Source organism: Coregonus clupeaformis, chromosome 28 (genome assembly GCF_020615455.1).
Source record: "Coregonus clupeaformis isolate EN_2021a chromosome 28, ASM2061545v1, whole genome shotgun sequence".
NCBI classification, from domain to species: Eukaryota; Metazoa; Chordata; class Actinopteri; order Salmoniformes; family Salmonidae; genus Coregonus; species Coregonus clupeaformis.
Genome location: NC_059219.1, coordinates 11,449,769 through 11,466,482, shown reverse-complemented (window position 1 = coordinate 11,466,482; position 16,714 = coordinate 11,449,769). Strand labels below are relative to the sequence as shown.

Genomic DNA, 16,714 nt, shown 5'->3' with positions numbered 1-16,714 from the left:
TCCATAGCCCCCTCCATCCATAGCCCCCTCCATCCATAGTCCCTCCATCCATAGTCCCTCCATCCATAGCCCCTCCATCCATAGCCCCCTCCATCCATAGCCCCTCCATCCATAGTCCCCTCCATCCATAGCCCCCTCCATCCATAGCCCCTCCATCCATAGTCCCCTCCATCCATAGTCCCCTCCATCCATAGTCCCTCCATCCATAGTCCCTCCATCCATAGTCCCTCCATCCATAGTCCGCTCCATCCATAGCCCCCTCCATCCATAGTCCCCTCCATCCATAGCCCCTCCATCCATAGCCCCTCCATCCATAGCCCCTCCATCCATAGACCCCTCCATCCATAATCCCCTCCATCCATAGTCCCCTCCATCCATAGTCCCTCCATCCATAGCCCCTCCATCCATAGTCCCTCCATCCATAGTCCCTCCATCCATAGCCCCTCCATCCATTGCCCCTCCATCCATAGTCCCCTCCATCCATAGTCCCTCCATCCATAGTCCCTCCATCCATAGTCCCTCCATCCATAGTCCCTCCATCCATAGCCCCTCCATCCATAGTCCCCTCCATCCATAGTCCCTCCATCCATAGCCCCTCCATCCATAGTCCCTCCATCCATAGCCCCCTCCATCCATAGCCCCCTCCATCCATAGCCCCCTCCATCCATAGTCCCTCCATCCATAGTCCGCTCCATCCATAGCCCTCCATCCATAGCCCCTCCATCCATAGCCCCTCCATCCATAGCCCCTCCATCCATAGTCCGCTCCATCCATAGCCCCTCCATCCATAGCCCCCCCTCCATCCATAGCCCCCTCCATCCATAGCCCCCTCCATCCATAGCCCCTCCATCCATAGCCCCTCCATCCATAGCCCCTCCATCCATAGCCCCTCCATCCATAGCCCCTCCATCCATAGTCCCTCCATCCATAGTCCCTCCATCCATAGTCCCTCCATCCATAGTCCCTCCATCCATAGCCCCCTCCATCCATAGTCCCCTCCATCCATAGTCCCTCCATCCATAGTCCGCTCCATCCATAGCCCCCTCCATCCATAGCCCCTCCATCCATAGTCCCCTCCATCCATAGCCCCCCCCATCCATAGCCCCTCCATCCATAGCCCCCTCCATCCATAGTCCCTCCATCCATAGTCCGCTCCATCCATAGTCCTTCCATCCATAGCCCCTCCATCCATAGCCTCTCCATCCATAGCCCCTCCATCTATAGTCCCCTCCATCCATAGCCCCTCCATCCATAGCCCCCTCCATCCATAGTCCCTCCATCCATAGTCCGCTCCATCCATAGTCCCTCCATCCATAGCCCCTCCATCCATAGCCCCTCCATCCATTGCCCCTCCATCCATAGCCCCCTCCATCCATAGCCCCCTCCATCCATAGTCCCCTCCATCCATAGCCCCCTCCATCCATAGTCCCTCCATCCATAGCCCCTCCATCCATAGCCCCTCCATCCATAGCCCCCTCCATCCATAGTCCCTCCATCCATAGTCCCCTCCATCGATAGTCCCCTCCATCCATAGTCCGCTCCATCCATAGTCCCTCCATCCATAGCCCCTCCATCCATAGTCCCCTCCATCCATAGCCCCTCAATCCATAGCCCCCTCCATCCATAGCCCCTCCATCCATAGCCCCTCCATCTATAGCCCCCTCCATCCATAGCCCCTCCATCCATAGCCCCTCCATCTATAGCCCCCTCCATCCATAGTCCCTCCATCCATAGTCTCCTCCATCCATAGTCCGCTCCATCCATAGCCCCCTCCATCCATAGCCCCTCCATCCATAGCCCCCTCCATCAAGCCCCTCCATCCATAGCCCCCTCCATCCATAGTCCCTCCATCCATAGCCTCTCCATCCATAGCCCCTCCATCCATAGCCCCTCCATCCATAGCCCCCTCCATCCATAGCCCCCCTCCATCCATAGCCCCTCCATCCATAGCCCCCTCCATCCATAGCCCCCTCCATCCATAGCCCCTCCATCCATAGTCCCTCCATCCATAGTCCCTCCATCCATAGTCTCCTCCATTCATAGTCCCTCCATCCATAGTCCCCTCCATCCATAGCCCCTCCATCCATAGTCCCTCCATCCATAGCCCCCTCCATCCATAGCCCCTCCATCCATAGCCCTCTCCATCCATAGTCCCCTCCATCCATAGCCCTCTCCATCCATAGCCCCCTCCATCCATAGCCCCTCCATCCATAGTCCCCTCCATCCATAGTCCCCTCCATAGATCTAACTATCTCTCTCTCTCTATCTCTCTCTCTCTCTCTATCTAACTCTCTCTCTCTCTCTATCTAACTCTCTCTTTCTCTTTCGATCTCTCTCTCTCTCTCTCTCTCTCTCTCTCTCTCTCTCTCTCTCTCTCTCTCTCTCTCTCTCTCTCTCTCTCTCTGTGTTTCTCTTCCCACCCCTCCCACACACTCTCTTTGTAGGACATTGAGGTGTTGATGTCGGAGGGGAATAAGTCGAGGACGGTGGCAGCCACCAATATGAATGAGGAGAGCAGTCGTTCCCACGCCGTTTTCAGCATCATCGTCACACAGACACTCTACAACCTGAAGTCTGGGGTCAGTGTCAGAGGGCCACACCACCATGTCACCCCTCAGATTTCACACCACCATACTTAAAAAAACAAGGATAATATACAGTAATGCATCTAGCAACAAACATATTGCCTTATTACTGTTGTAATAAAGGGATGACCTTTCAGTTCAGAACTACTAACTACTATCAATTTAATCTTTCTCTCTTTCTTTGGTCTGTTTGGGGAATGTTTTGTGTGTGTGTCTGTGTGTATGTGTGTGTGTGTTTATGTTTGGGTGTATGTGTGTGGTGTGTGTGGTGTCTGTGTGTATGTGTGTGTGTGTTTATGTGTGTGTCTGTGTGTGTGTCTGTGTGTGTGTGTGTGTGTGTGTGTGTGTGTGGTGTGTGTGTGTGTGTGTGTGTGTGTGTGTGTGTGTGTGTGTGTGTGTGTGTGTGTGTGTGTGTGTGTGTGTGTGTATGTGTGTGGTGTGTGTGTGGTGTGTGTGTGTGTGTGTGTGTGTGTATGTGTGTGTGTGTTTATGTTTGGGTGTATGTGTGTGTGTCTGTGTCTGTGTGTGTGTGTGTGTGTATGTGTGTGTGTGTGTGTGTGTGTGTGTGTGTGTGTGTGTGTGTGTGTGGTGTATGTGTGTGTGTGTGTATGTGTGTGTGTGTTTATGTTTGGGTGTGTGTGTGTGTGTCTGTGTCTGTGTGTGTGTCTGTGTGTGTGGTGTATGTGTGTGTGTGTGGTGTATGTGTGTGTGTGTGTGTGTGGTGCATGTGTGTGTGTGTGTGTGTGGTGTGTGTGTGTGTGGTGCATGTGTGTGTGTGTGTGTGTGTGTGTGTGTGTGTGTGTGTGTGTGTGTGTGTGTGTGTGTGTAGAACTCAGGGGAGAAGGTGAGTAAGATGAGCCTGGTGGATCTGGCAGGTAGTGAGCGTGTCTCTAAGACTGGAGCTGCAGGGGAGAGGCTGAAGGAGGGCAGCAACATCAACAGGTAGGTGGGTCCTCTGATCACCTCCAGTTAATACCTCTACTGTTTAGATGTTATGACAGTAAATGTAATGGATCATATGCTACTCAGGATGATACAGTCACTGTAATACAAGGAAACTTCTGTTGGTTTAGGAAACTGTGAAATCCCTTTTTAGACATGCTTTATTGGTTGATTATACTCAGTTGCAAGAAATGTATGCATGTAAGGATACAGTTGAAGTCGGAAGTTTACATACACTTAGGTTGGAGTCATTAAAACATGTTTTTCAACCACTCCACAAATGTCTTGTTAACAAACTATAATTTTGGAAAGTTGGTTAGGACATCTACTTTGTGCGTGACACAAGTAATTTTTCCAACAATTGTTTGTGTTGTGTGTGTTGTGTGTGTGTGTGTGTGTTGTGTGTGTGTGTGTGCAGGTCTCTTACCACCCTGGGCTGTGTGATCTCTGCGCTGGCGGACCAGTCTGCAGGGAAAGGGGGGAAGAATAAGTTTGTTCCTTACAGAGACTCTGTCCTCACCTGGCTCCTCAAGGTCTGTACTAACACACACCAGCTATCACTCTGGGCCTCGCTGTACTGTCTGTTGATCAGGGTTGCAGAATGTCCCCAAAATGCACAGGTTTTCCACAAATACTGTTTGGAAGATTCCCAGAATCGGGAGGGAATACGTTTACAATCTGGAATCCCCTACCAGAATTATTGGACAAATTGGGAATTTTGAGAAAGTAACTGTAATTTTACAACAGTAATATTGATTATTGGGCATAGGTGTGTATGTGGTAAGGTAAGGGAGAATGGAATATCAATAACAGTCTTTTCATATTCTCTTTCAACTACTGTACTAACTCCTACTGTACTATCTCCTACTGTACTAACTCCTACTGTACTATCTCCTACTGTACTAACTCCTACTGTACTAACTCCTACTGTACTAGCTCTACTGTACTAGCTCCTACTGTACTATCTCCTACTGTATTAGCCTCTACTGTACGACCTTCTACTGTACTATCTCCTACTGTACTATCTCCTACTGTACTATCTCCTACTGTACTATCTCCTACTGTACTATCTCCTACTGTACTATCTCCTACTGTACTAACTTCTACTGTACTAACTCCTACTGTACTAGCTTCTACTGTACTAACTCCTACTGTACTAACTTCTACTGTACTAACTCCTACTGTACTAGCTTCTACTGTACTATCTCCTACTGTACTAGCTTCTACTGTACTAACTCCTACTGTACTAACTTCTACTGTACTAACTCCTACTGTACTAGCTTCTACTGTACTAGCTTCTACTGTACTAGCTTCTACTGTACTAGCTTCTACTGTACTATCTCCTACTGTACTAGCCTCTACTGTACTAGCTCTACTGTACTAACTCCTACTGTACTATCTCCTACTGTACTAACTCCTACTGTACTAACTTCTACTGTACTAACTCCTACTGTACTAGCTTCTACTGTACTCTCTCCTACTGTACTCACTCCTACTGTACTAACTCCTACTGTACTAACTGCTATTGTACTAACTCCTACTGTACTAACTTCTACTGTACTATCTCCTACTGTACTAACTCCTACTGTACTAACTTCTACTGTACTAGCTTCTACTGTACTAGCTTCTACTGTTCACAGTCACCAACAGTGAAGTCCACATTATAACTGACTGTCTGTCACCTCAACTGTTTGTTGTTATCCGTCACCACCTTGCCAGGACAACCTGGGTGGCAACAGCAAGACGTGTATGATTGCCACGGTGAGCCCAGCAGCTGATAACTACGAGGAGACGTTGTCCACGCTGCGTTACGCAGACCGCGCCAAGAGGATCGTCAACCACGCCGTCGTCAATGAAGACCCCAACGCACGGATCATCAGAGAGCTCCGGGAGGAGGTGGAGAAACTCAGAGTACAGCTCTCTCAGGCTGAGGTGGGAGACACACACACACACACACACACACACACACACACACACACACACACACACACACACACACACACACACTGATGATCTGGTGCTTTTGTCACCAACCAAGGAGGGCCTACAGCAGCACCTAGATATTCTGCACAGATTCTGTCAGACCTGGGCCCTGACAGTAAATCTCAGTAAGACAAAAATAATGGTGTTCCAAAAAAGGTCCAGTTGCCAGGACCAGAAATACAAATTCCATCTAGACACCGTTGCCCTAGAGCACACAAAAAACTATACATACCTCGGCCTAAACATCAGCGCCACAGGTAACTTCCACAAAGCTGTGAACGATCTGAAAGACAAGGCAAGAAGGGCCTTCTATGCCATCAAAAGGAACATAGATTTCAACATACCAATTAGGATCTGGCTAAAAATACTTGAATCAGTTATAGAACCCATTGCCCTTTATGGTTGTGAGGTCTGGGGTCCGCTCACCAACCAAGAATTCACAAAATGTGACAAACACCAAATTGAGACTCTGCATGCAGAATTCTGGAAAAAATATCCTCAGTGTACAACGAAAAACACCAAATAATGCATGCAGAGCAGAATTAGGCCAATACCCGCTAATTATCCAAATCCAGAAAAGAGCTGTTAAATTCTATAACCACTTAAAAGGAAGCGATTCCCAAACCTTCCATAACAAATCCATCACCTACAGAGAGATGAACTTGGAGAAGAGTCCCCTAAGCAAGCTGGTCCTGGGGCTCTGTTCACAAACACAAACAGACCCCACAAAGCCCCAGGACAACAACAACAACAACAACACAATTAGACCCAACCAAATCCTGAGAAAATAAAAAGAGAATTACTTGACACATTGGAAAGAATTAACAAAATAACAGAGCAGACTAGAATGTTATTTGGCCCTAAACAGAGAGTAAACAGTGGCAGAATACCTGACCACTGTGACCAACCCAAATTTAAGGAAAGCTTTGACTATGTACAGACTCAGTGAGCATAGCCTTGCTATTGAGAAAGGCCGCCGTAGGCAGACCTGGCTCTCAAGAGAAGACAGGCTATGTGCACACTGCCCACAAAATGAGGTGGAAACTGAGCTGCACTTCCTAACCTCCTGCCAAATGTATGACCATATTAGAGACACATATTTCCCTCAGATTACAAAGATCCACAAAGAATTCGAAAAAACAAACCCAATTTTGATAAACTCCCTTATCTACTGGGTGAAATACGACAGTGTGCCATCACAGCTGCAAGATTTGTGACCTGTTGCCACAAGAAAAGGGCAACCAGTGAAGAACAAACACCATTGTAAATACAACCCATATTTATGTTTATTTATTTTCCCATTTCTACTTTAACTATTTGCACATTGTTACAACACTGTATATATACAGTGGGGGAAAAAAGTATTTAGTCAGCCACCAATTGTGCAAGTTCTCCCACTTAAAAAGATGAGAGAGGCCTGTAATTTTCATCATAGGTACACGTCAACTATGACAGACAAAATGAGGAAAAAAATTCCAGAAAATCATATTGTAGGATTTTTAATGAATTTATTTGCAAATTATGGTGGAAAATAAGTATTTGGTCAATAACAAAAGTTTCTCAATACTTTGTTATATACCCTTTGTTGGCAATGACACAGGTCAAACGTTTTCTGTAAGTCTTCTCAAGGTTTTCACACACTGTTGCTGGTATTTTTGCCCATTCCTCCATGCAGATCTCCTCTAGAGCAGTGATGTTTTGGGGCTGTCGCTGGGCAACACGGACTTTCATCTCCCTCCAAAGATGTTCTATGGGGTTGAGATCTGGAGACTGGCTAGGCCACTCCAGGACCTTGAAATGCTTCTTACGAAGCCACTCCTTCGTTGCCCGGGCGGTGTGTTTGGGATCATTGTCATGCTGAAAGACCCAGCCACGTTTCATCTTCAATGCCCTTGCTGATGGAAGGAGGTTTTCACTCAAAATCTCACGATACATGGCCCCATTCATTCTTTCCTTTACACGGATCAGTCGTCCTGGTCCCTTTGCAGAAAAACAGCCCCAAAGCATGATGTTTCCACCCCCATGCTTCACAGTAGGTATGGTGTTCTTTGGATGCAACTCAGCATTCTTTGTCCTCCAAACACAACGAGTTGAGTTTTTACCAAAAGTTATATTTTGGTTTCATCTGACCATATGTCATTCTCCCAATCCTCTTCTGTATCATCCAAATACACTCTAGCAAACTTCAGACGGGCCTGGACATGTACTGGCTTAAGCAGGGGGACACGTCTCGCACTGCAGGATTTGAGTCCCTGGCGGCGTAGTGTGTTACTGATGGTAGGCTTTGTTACTTTGGTCCCAGCTCTCTGCAGGTCATTCACTAGGTCCCCGTGTGGTTCTGGGATTTTGCTCACCGTTCTTGTGATCATTTTGACCCCACGGGTGAGATCTTGCGTGGAGCCCCAGATCGAGGGAGATTATCAGTGGTCTTGTATGTCTTCCATTTCCTAATAATTGCTCCCACAGTTGATTTCTTCAAACCAAGCTGCTTACCTATTGCAGATTCAGTCTTCCCAGCCTGGTGCAGGTCTACAATTTTGTTTCTGGTGTCCTTTGACAGCTCTTTGGTCTTGGCCATAGTGGAGTTTGGAGTGTGACTGTTTGAGGTTGTGGACAGGTGTCTTTTATACTGATAACAAGTTCAAACAGGTGCCATTAATACAGGTAACGAGTGGAGGACAGAGGAGCCTCTTAAAGAAGAAGTTACAGGTCTGTGAGAGCCAGAAATCTTGCTTGTTTGTAGGTGACCAAATACTTATTTTCCACCATAATTGGCAAATAAATTCATTACAAATCCTACAATGTGATTTTCTGGATTTTTTTTCTCAATTTGTCTGTCATAGTTGACGTGTACCTATGATGAAAATTACAGGCCTCTCTCATCTTTTTAAGTGGGAGAACTTGCACAATTGGTGGCTGACTAAATACTTTTTTTCCCCACTGTACATATGGCATTTGAAATGTCTTTATTCTTTTGGAACTTCTGAGTGTAATGTTTACTGTTAATATTTATTGTTTATTTCACTTTTATTTATTATCTACTTCACTTGCTTTGGCAATGTTAACGTACGTTTCCCATGCCAATAAAGCCCTTAAATCTCAGACCGAGGTGGGAGACAGACACAGAATCAACAAGGGACTATAGGGAGGTTATATAAAGCAAATGAACTTGCCTACGTTCTAACTGGTCTGTTCTGTCTGGTCCATTCTGACTGGCCCATTCTGACTGGTCTGTTCTGTCTGGTCCATTCTGACTGTTCTGTTCTGACTGGTCTGTTCTGTCTGGTCCGTTCTGACTGGTCTGTTCTGTCTGGTCCATTCTGACTGGCCCATTCTGACTGGTCTGTTCTGACTGGTCTGTTCTGTCTGGTCCGTTCTGACTGGTCTGTTCTGTCTGGTCCGTTCTGACTGGCCCATTCTGACTGGTCTGTTCTGTCTGGTCCATTCTGACTGTTCTGTTCTGACTGGTCTGTTCTGTCTGGTCCGTTCTGACTGGTCTGTTCTGTCTGGTCCATTCTGACTGGCCCATTCTGACTGGTCTGTTCTGACTGGTCCATTCTGACTGGTCCGTTCTGACTGGTCTGTTCTGTCTGGTCCATTCTGACTGGCCCATTCTGACTGGTCTGTTCTGTCTGGTCCATTCTGACTGGCCCATTCTGACTGGTCTGTTCTGTCTGGTCCATTCTGACTGGTCCGTTCTGACTGGTCTGTTCTGTCTGGTCCATTCTGACTGGCCCATTCTGACTGGTCTGTTCTGTCTGGTCCATTCTGACTGGTCCGTTCTGACTGGTCTGTTCTGTCTGGTCCATTCTGACTGGCCCATTCTGACTGGTCTGTTCTGTCTGGTCCATTCTGTCTGGTCCATTCTGTCTGGTCCGTTCTGACTGGTCCGTTCTGACTGGTCTGTTCTGTCTGGTCTGTTCTGTCTGGTCCATTCTGACTGGTCTGTTCTGTCTGGTCCATTCTGACTGGTCCGTTCTGACTGGTCCGTTCTGACTGGCCCGTGTGTGTCTCTGTGTCTCTGTGTTCCAGTCTCTGAAGGCCCCAGAGCTGAAGGAGAAGCTCCAGGAGTCAGAGAAGTTGATCCAGGAGATGACTGTTACCTGGGAGCAGAAACTACACAAGACAGAGGAGATTGCTACGGTAACCTACGTACTCACTCACATTCATTTAGCATATTCATATCTCATGGAAGCTTCTAAATTCGGACTAAACCGTTGGTAATAAATGTACGTGCTGAGGTAAAGTGACTTGTATATTTGTTGTATTTCCACAGGAGCGTCAGAAGCAGCTGGAGAGTATGGGAATCTCCCTGGAGACGTCTGGGATCAAAGTTGGAGAGGACAAATGCTTCCTGGTCAATCTGAATGCCGACCCCGCCCTCAATGAGCTGCTGGTCTACTACCTAAAGGTACACACACACACACACACACACACACACACAACCACAACCACAACGCCGACCACAACTTCAATAAACTGCTGGTCTACTACCTAAAGGAATTTGGATTTACACCAGAAATCTATTTTGAATGATTATCTGGACTCAAGTTTAAGATGCAGTGGGGATTATTATTACGAAACATTTACACTGTAACTTGCCTTTGAGCCAAGTTGCTCTCTCTCTCTCTCTCTCTCTCTCTCTCTCTCTCTCTCTCTCTCTCTCTCTCTCTCTCTCTCTCTCTCTCTCTCTCTCTCTCTCTCTCTCTCTCTCTCTCTCTCTCTCTCTCTCTCTCTCTCTCTCTCTCTCTCTCTCTCTCTCTATCTCTCTCTTGCTCTCTCTCTCTCCCTCCCTCTCTCTCTCTCGCTCTCTCGCTCTCTCTCTCTCTCTCTCTCTCTCTCTCTCTCTCTCTCTCTCTCCTCTCTCTCTCTCTCTCTATCTCTCTCTCTCTCTATCTCTCTCTCTCTATCTATCTATCTATCTCTCTCTCTCTCTCTCGCTCTCTCTCTATATATCTCTCTCTCTATTTCTCAAAGCAGAGGTTCTGCAGGGAGAGCATGCAGGAATCACACAAGCAAATAATGCTCAGTCTAACAGATTGCCTCAGCCTGAAGCAGCACACTCACACACTCACACACACACACACACACTTCACACACATTTCACACACACACACACACACACACACACACACACACACACACACACACACACACACACACACACACTTCACACACACTTCACACACACTTCACACTCTCTCTAGGACTTGACAGCTACCTCACCGGCTGTCATATATTTACCAGACTGTCTAAGGAGATGGAACATGACATTTGACATTTTAGTCAAATAGCAGACACTTTTATCCAGAGCGACTGACAGTTAGTGCATTTATCTTAACAAAGCTAAGTGGGACAACCACATATCTCAGTCATAGTAAATACATTTTCCTCAATAAAGTACCTACCAGTAAAGTCAGTGCTAGTAACTATCAGTAAAGTCAGAGCTAGTAGCTATCAGTAAAGTCAGTGCTAGTAGCTATCAGTAAAGTCAGTGCTAGTAACTATCAGTAAAGTCTGAGCTAGTAACTATCAGTAAAGTCAGTGCTAGTAGCTATCTGTAAAGTCAGTGCTAGTAGCTATCAGTAAAGTCAGTGCTTGTAGCTATCAGTAAAGTCAGAGCTGGTAACTATCAGTAAAGTTAGAGCTAGTAGCTATCAGTAAAGTCAGTGCTAGTAACTATCAGTAAAGTCAGTGCTAGTAGCTATCAGTAAAGTCTGAGCTAGTAGCTATCGGTAAAGTCAGTGCTGGTAGCTATCAGTAAAGTTAGAGCTAGTAGCTATCAGTAAAGTCTGAGCTAGTAGCTATCAGTAAAGTCAGTGCTGGTAGCTATCTGTAAAGTCAGTGCTAGTAGCTATCAGTAAAGTCAGTGCTGGTAGCTATCAGTAAAGTCTGAGCTTGTAGCTATCGCTAAAGTCAGTGCTGGTAACTATCAGTAAAGTCTGAGCTAGTAGCTATCGGTAAAGTCAGTGCTAGTAGCTATCTGTAAAGTCAGTGCTAGTAGCTATCAGTAAAGTCAGTGCTAGTAGCTATCAGTAAAGTCAGAGCTGGTAACTATCAGTAAAGTCAGTGCTAGTAGCTATCAGTAAAGTCAGTGCTAGTAACTATCAGTAAAGTCAGTGCTAGTAGCTATCAGTAAAGTCTGAGCTGGTAGCTATCGGTAAAATCAGTGCTAGTAGCTATCTGTAAAGTCAGTGCTAGTAGCTATCAGTAAAGTCAGTGCTAGTAACTATCGGTAAAGTTAGAGCTAGTAGCTATCGGTAGAGTCAGTGCTAGTAACTATCAGTAAAGTCAGTGCTAGTAGCTATCAGTAAAGTCAGTGCTAGTAGCTATCAGTAAAGTCAGCGCTAGTAGCTATCAGTAAAGTCAGAGCTAGTAACTATCAGTAAAGTCAGTGCTAGTAGCTATCTGTAAAGTCTGAGCTAGTAGCTATCGGTAAAGTCAGTGCTGGTAGCTATCAGTAAAGTTAGAGCTAGTAGCTATCAGTGAAGTCAGTGCTAGTAACTATCAGTAAAGTCAGTGCTAGTAGCTATCAGTAAAGTCTGAGCTAGTAGCTATCGGTAAAGTCAGTGCTGGTAGCTATCAGTAAAGTTAGAGCTAGTAGCTATCAGTAAAGTCTGAGCTAGTAGCTATCGGTAAAGTCAGTGCTAGTAGCTATCTGTAAAGTCAGTGCTAGTAGCTATCAGTAAAGTCAGTGCTAGTAACTATCGGTAAAGTTAGAGCTAGTAGCTATCAGTAAAGTCAGTGCTGGTAACTATCAGTAAAGTCAGTGCTAGTATCTATCAGTAAAGTCAGCGCTAGTAGCTATCAGTAAAGTCAGAGCTAGTAACTATCAGTAAAGTCAGTGCTAGTAGCTATCTGTAAAGTCTGAGCTGGTAGCTATCAGTAAAGTCAGTGCTAGTAACTATCAGTAAAGTCAGTGCTAGTAGCTATCAGTAAAGTCTGAGCTAGTAGCTATCGGTAAAGTCAGTGCTAGTAGCTATCTGTAAAGTCAGCGCTAGTAGCTATCAGTAAAGTCAGAGCTGGTAACTATCAGTAAAGTCAGTGCTGGTAGCTATCAGTAAAGTCAGAGCTAGTAGCTATCAGTAAAGTCAGAGCTAGTAACTATCAGTAAAGTTAGAGCTAGTAGCTATCAGTAAAGTCAGTGCTGTTAGCTCTCAGTAAAGTCAGTGCTAGTAGCTATCGGTAAAGTCATTGCTAGTAGCTATCGGTAAAGTCAGAGCTGGTAACTATCAGTAAAGTCAGTGCTAGTCGCTATCAGTAAAGTCTGAGCTGGTAGCTATCGGTAAAGTCAGTGCTGGTAGCTATCAGTAAAGTTAGAGCTAGTAGCTATCAGTAAAGTCAGTGCTAGTAGCTATCAGTAAAGTCTGAGCTAGTAGCTATCGGTAAAGTCAGTGCTGGTAGCTATCTGTAAAGTTAGAGCTAGTGGCTATCAGTAAAGTCAGTGCTAGTTACTCTCAGTAAAGTCAGTGCTAGTAGCTATCAGTAAAGTCTGAGCTAGTAGCTATCGGTAAAGTCAGTGCTAGTAGCTATCGGTAAAGTCAGTGCTAGTAGCTATCAGTAAAGTCAGTGCTGGTAACTATCAGTAAAGTTAGAGCTAGTAGCTATCTGTAAAGTCAGTGCTAGTAGCTATCAGTAAAGTCAGAGCTAGTAACTATCAGTAGAGTTTGAGCTAGTAGCTATCGGTAAAGTCAGTGCTAGTAGCTATCGGTAAAGTCAGTGCTAGTAGCTATCAGTAAAGTCAGTGCTAGTAACTATCAGTAAAGTCAGTGCTAGTAGCTATCAGTAAAGTCAGAGCTGGTAACTATCAGTAAAGTCAGTGCTAGTAGCTATCAGTAAAGTCTGAGCTGGTAGCTATCGGTAAAGTCAGTGCTAGTAGCTATCTGTAAAGTCAGTGCTAGAAGCTATCAGTAAAGTCAGTGCTAGTAGCTATCAGTAAAGTCTGAGCTAGTAGCTATCGGTAAAGTCAGTGCTAGTAGCTATCTGTAAAGTCAGTGCTAGTAGCTATCAGTAAAGTCAGTGCTAGTAGCTATCGGTAAAGTTAGAGCTAGTAGCTATCGGTAGAGTCAGTGCTAGTAACTATCAGTAAAGTCAGTGCTAGTAGCTATCAGTAAAGTCAGTGCTAGTAGCTATCAGTAAAGTCAGCGCTAGTAGCTATCAGTAAAGTCAGAGCTAGTAACTATCAGTAAAGTCAGTGCTAGTAGCTATCTGTAAAGTCTGAGCTAGTAGCTATCGGTAAAGTCAGTGCTGGTAGCTATCAGTAAAGTTATAGCTAGTAGCTATCAGTAAAGTCAGTGCTAGTAACTATCAGTAAAGTCAGTGCTAGTAGCTATCAGTAAAGTCTGAGCTAGTAGCTATCGGTAAAGTCAGTGCTGGTAGCTATCAGTAAAGTTAGAGCTAGTAGCTATCAGTAAAGTCTGAGCTAGTAGCTATCGGTAAAGTCAGTGCTAGTAGCTATCTGTAAAGTCAGTGCTAGTAGCTATCAGTAAAGTCAGTGCTAGTAACTATCGGTAAAGTTAGAGCTAGTAGCTATCAGTAAAGTCAGTGCTGGTAACTATCAGTAAAGTCAGTGCTAGTATCTATCAGTAAAGTCAGCGCTAGTAGCTATCAGTAAAGTCAGAGCTAGTAACTATCAGTAAAGTCAGTGCTAGTAGCTATCTGTAAAGTCTGAGCTAGTAGTTATCAGTAAAGTCAGTGCTAGTAACTATCAGTAAAGTCAGTGCTAGTAGCTATCAGTAAAGTCTGAGCTAATAGCTATCGGTAAAGTCAGTGCTAGTAGCTATCTGTAAAGTCAGCGCTAGTAGCTATCAGTAAAGTCAGAGCTGGTAACTATCAGTAAAGTCAGTGCTGGTAGCTATCAGTAAAGTCAGAGCTGGTAGCTATCAGTAAAGTCAGAGCTTGTAACTATCAGTAAAGTTAGAGCTAGTAGCTATCAGTAAAGTCAGTGCTGTTAGCTATCAGTAAAGTCAGTGCTAGTAGCTATCGGTAAAGTCATTGCTGGTAGCTATCGGTAAAGTCAGAGCTGGTAACTATCAGTAAAGTCAGTGCTAGTAGCTATCAGTAAAGTCAGTGCTAGTAGCTATCAGTAAAGTCAGCGCTAGTAGCTATCAGTAAAGTCAGAGCTGGTAACTATCAGTAAAGTCAGTGCTAGTAGCTATCAGTAAAGTCTGAGCTAGTAGCTATCGGTAAAGTCAGTGCTGGTAGCTATCAGTAAAGTTAGAGCTAGTAGCTATCAGTAAAGTCAGTGCTAGTTACTCTCAGTAAAGTCAGCGCTAGTAGCTATCAGTAAAGTCAGAGCTAGTAGCTATCAGTAAAGTCTGAGCTAGTAGCTATCGGTAAAGTCAGTGCTAGTAGCTATCTGTAAAGTCAGTGCTAGTAGCTATCAGTAAAGTCAGTGCTAGTAGCTATCGGTAAAGTTAGAGCTGGTAGCTATCGGTAAAGTCAGTGCTGGTAACTATCAGTAAAGTCAGTGCTAGTAGCTATCTGTAAAGTCAGTGCTGGTAGCTATCTGTAAAGTCAGCGCTAGTAGCTATCAGTAAAGTCAGAGCTAGTAACTATCAGTAAAGTCAGTGCTAGTAGCTATCAGTAAAGTCTGAACTAGTAGCTATCGGTAAAGTCAGTGCTGGTAGCTATCAGTAAAGTTAGAGCTAGTAGCTATCAGTAAAGTCAGTGCTGGTAACTATCAGTAAAGTTAGAGCTAGTAGCTATCAGTAAAGTCAGTGCTGGTAACTATCAGTAAAGTCAGTGCTAGTAGCTATCGGTAAAGTCAGTGCTGGTAGCTATCAGTAAAGTCAGAGCTAGTAACTATCAGTAAAGTCAGTGCTAGTAGCTATCAGTAAAGTCAGTGCTAGTAACTATCTGTAAAGTCAGTACTAGTAGCTATCAGTAAAGTCAGTGCTAGTTACTATCAGTAAAGTCTGTGCTAGTAGCTATCAGTAAAGTCAGTGCTAGTAACTATCAGTAAAGTCAGTGCTAGTAGCTATCAGTAAAGTCAGTGCTAGTAGCTATCAGTAAAGTCAGTGCTAGTAACTATCAGTAAAGTCAGAGCTAGTAGCTATCAGTAAAGTCAGAGCTAGTGACTATCAGTAAAGTTAGAGCTAGTAGCTATCAGTAAAGTCAGTGCTGTTAGCTATCAGTAAAGTCATTGCTAGTAGCTATCAGTAAAGTCAGAGCTGGTAACTATCAGTAAAGTCAGTGCTAGTAGCTATCAGTAAAGTCTGAGCTAGTAGCTATCGGTAAAGTCGGTGCTAGTAGCTATCTGTAAAGTCAGTGCTAGTAGCTATCAGTAAAGTCAGTGCTAGTAACTATCGGTAAAGTTAGAGCTAGTAGCTATCAGTAAAGTCAGTGCTGGTAACTATCAGTAAAGTCAGTGCTAGTAGCTATCAGTAAAGTCAGTGCTAGTAACTATCAGTAAAGTCAGAGCTAGTAGCTATCAGTAAAGTCAGAGCTAGTAACTATCAGTAAAGTAAGAGCTAGTAGCTATCAGTAAAGTCAGTGCTGTTAGCTATCAGTAAAGTCAGTGCTAGTAGCTATCAGTAAAGTCATTGCTAGTAGCTATCAGTAAAGTCAGAGCTGGTAACTATCAGTAAAGTCAGTGCTAGTAGCTATCAGTAAAGTCTGAGCTAGTAGCTATCGGTAAAGTCGGTGCTAGTAGCTATCTGTAAAGTCAGTGCTAGTAGCTATCAGTAAAGTCAGTGCTAGTAACTATCGGTAAAGTTAGAGCTAGTAGCTATCAGTAAAGTCAGTGCTGGTAACTATCAGTAAAGTCAGTGCTAGTAGCTATCAGTAAAGTCAGTGCTAGTAGCTATCAGTAAAGTCAGCGCTAGTAGCTATCAGTAAAGTCAGAGCTAGTAACTATCAGTAAAGTCAGTGCTAGTAGCTATCAGTAAAGTCTGAGCTAGTAGCTATCAGTAAAGTCAGTGCTAGTAACTATCAGTAAAGTCAGTGCTAGTAGCTATCAGTAAAGTCTGAGCTAGTAGCTATCGGTAAAGTCAGCGCTAGTAGCTATCAGTAAAGTCAGTGCTAGTAGCTATCAGTAAAGTCAGTGCTAGTAACTATCAGTAAAGTCAGTGCTAGTAGCTATCAGTAAAGTCAATGCTAGTAGCTATCAGTAAAGTCAGTGCTAGTAACTATCAGTAAAGTCATTGCTAGTAACTATCAGTAAAGTCAGAGCTAGTAGCTATCAGTAAAGTCAGTGCTTGTAA

At 44.7% G+C, this 16,714-nt stretch overlaps 1 protein-coding gene across 1 annotated transcript in view; it reads left to right on the top strand.

Moving 5' to 3' along the window:
• The window catches only part of LOC121556919 (kinesin-like protein KIF13A), a gene marked incomplete at its 3' end in the record, with an annotated part of 86,150 nt that extends 76,223 nt beyond the window's left edge, over positions 1–9,927 (top strand). The window contains exons 8-13 of the mRNA XM_041870803.2: positions 2,445–2,579; positions 3,415–3,527; positions 3,946–4,060; positions 5,247–5,459; positions 9,543–9,653; positions 9,787–9,927. Of these exons, the coding sequence (XP_041726737.2) occupies positions 2,445–2,579; positions 3,415–3,527; positions 3,946–4,060; positions 5,247–5,459; positions 9,543–9,653; positions 9,787–9,927 (828 nt within the window). The remainder of the gene's footprint in view (positions 1–2,444; positions 2,580–3,414; positions 3,528–3,945; positions 4,061–5,246; positions 5,460–9,542; positions 9,654–9,786) is intronic.
• Positions 9,928–16,714: the final 6,787 nt, after the last annotated feature.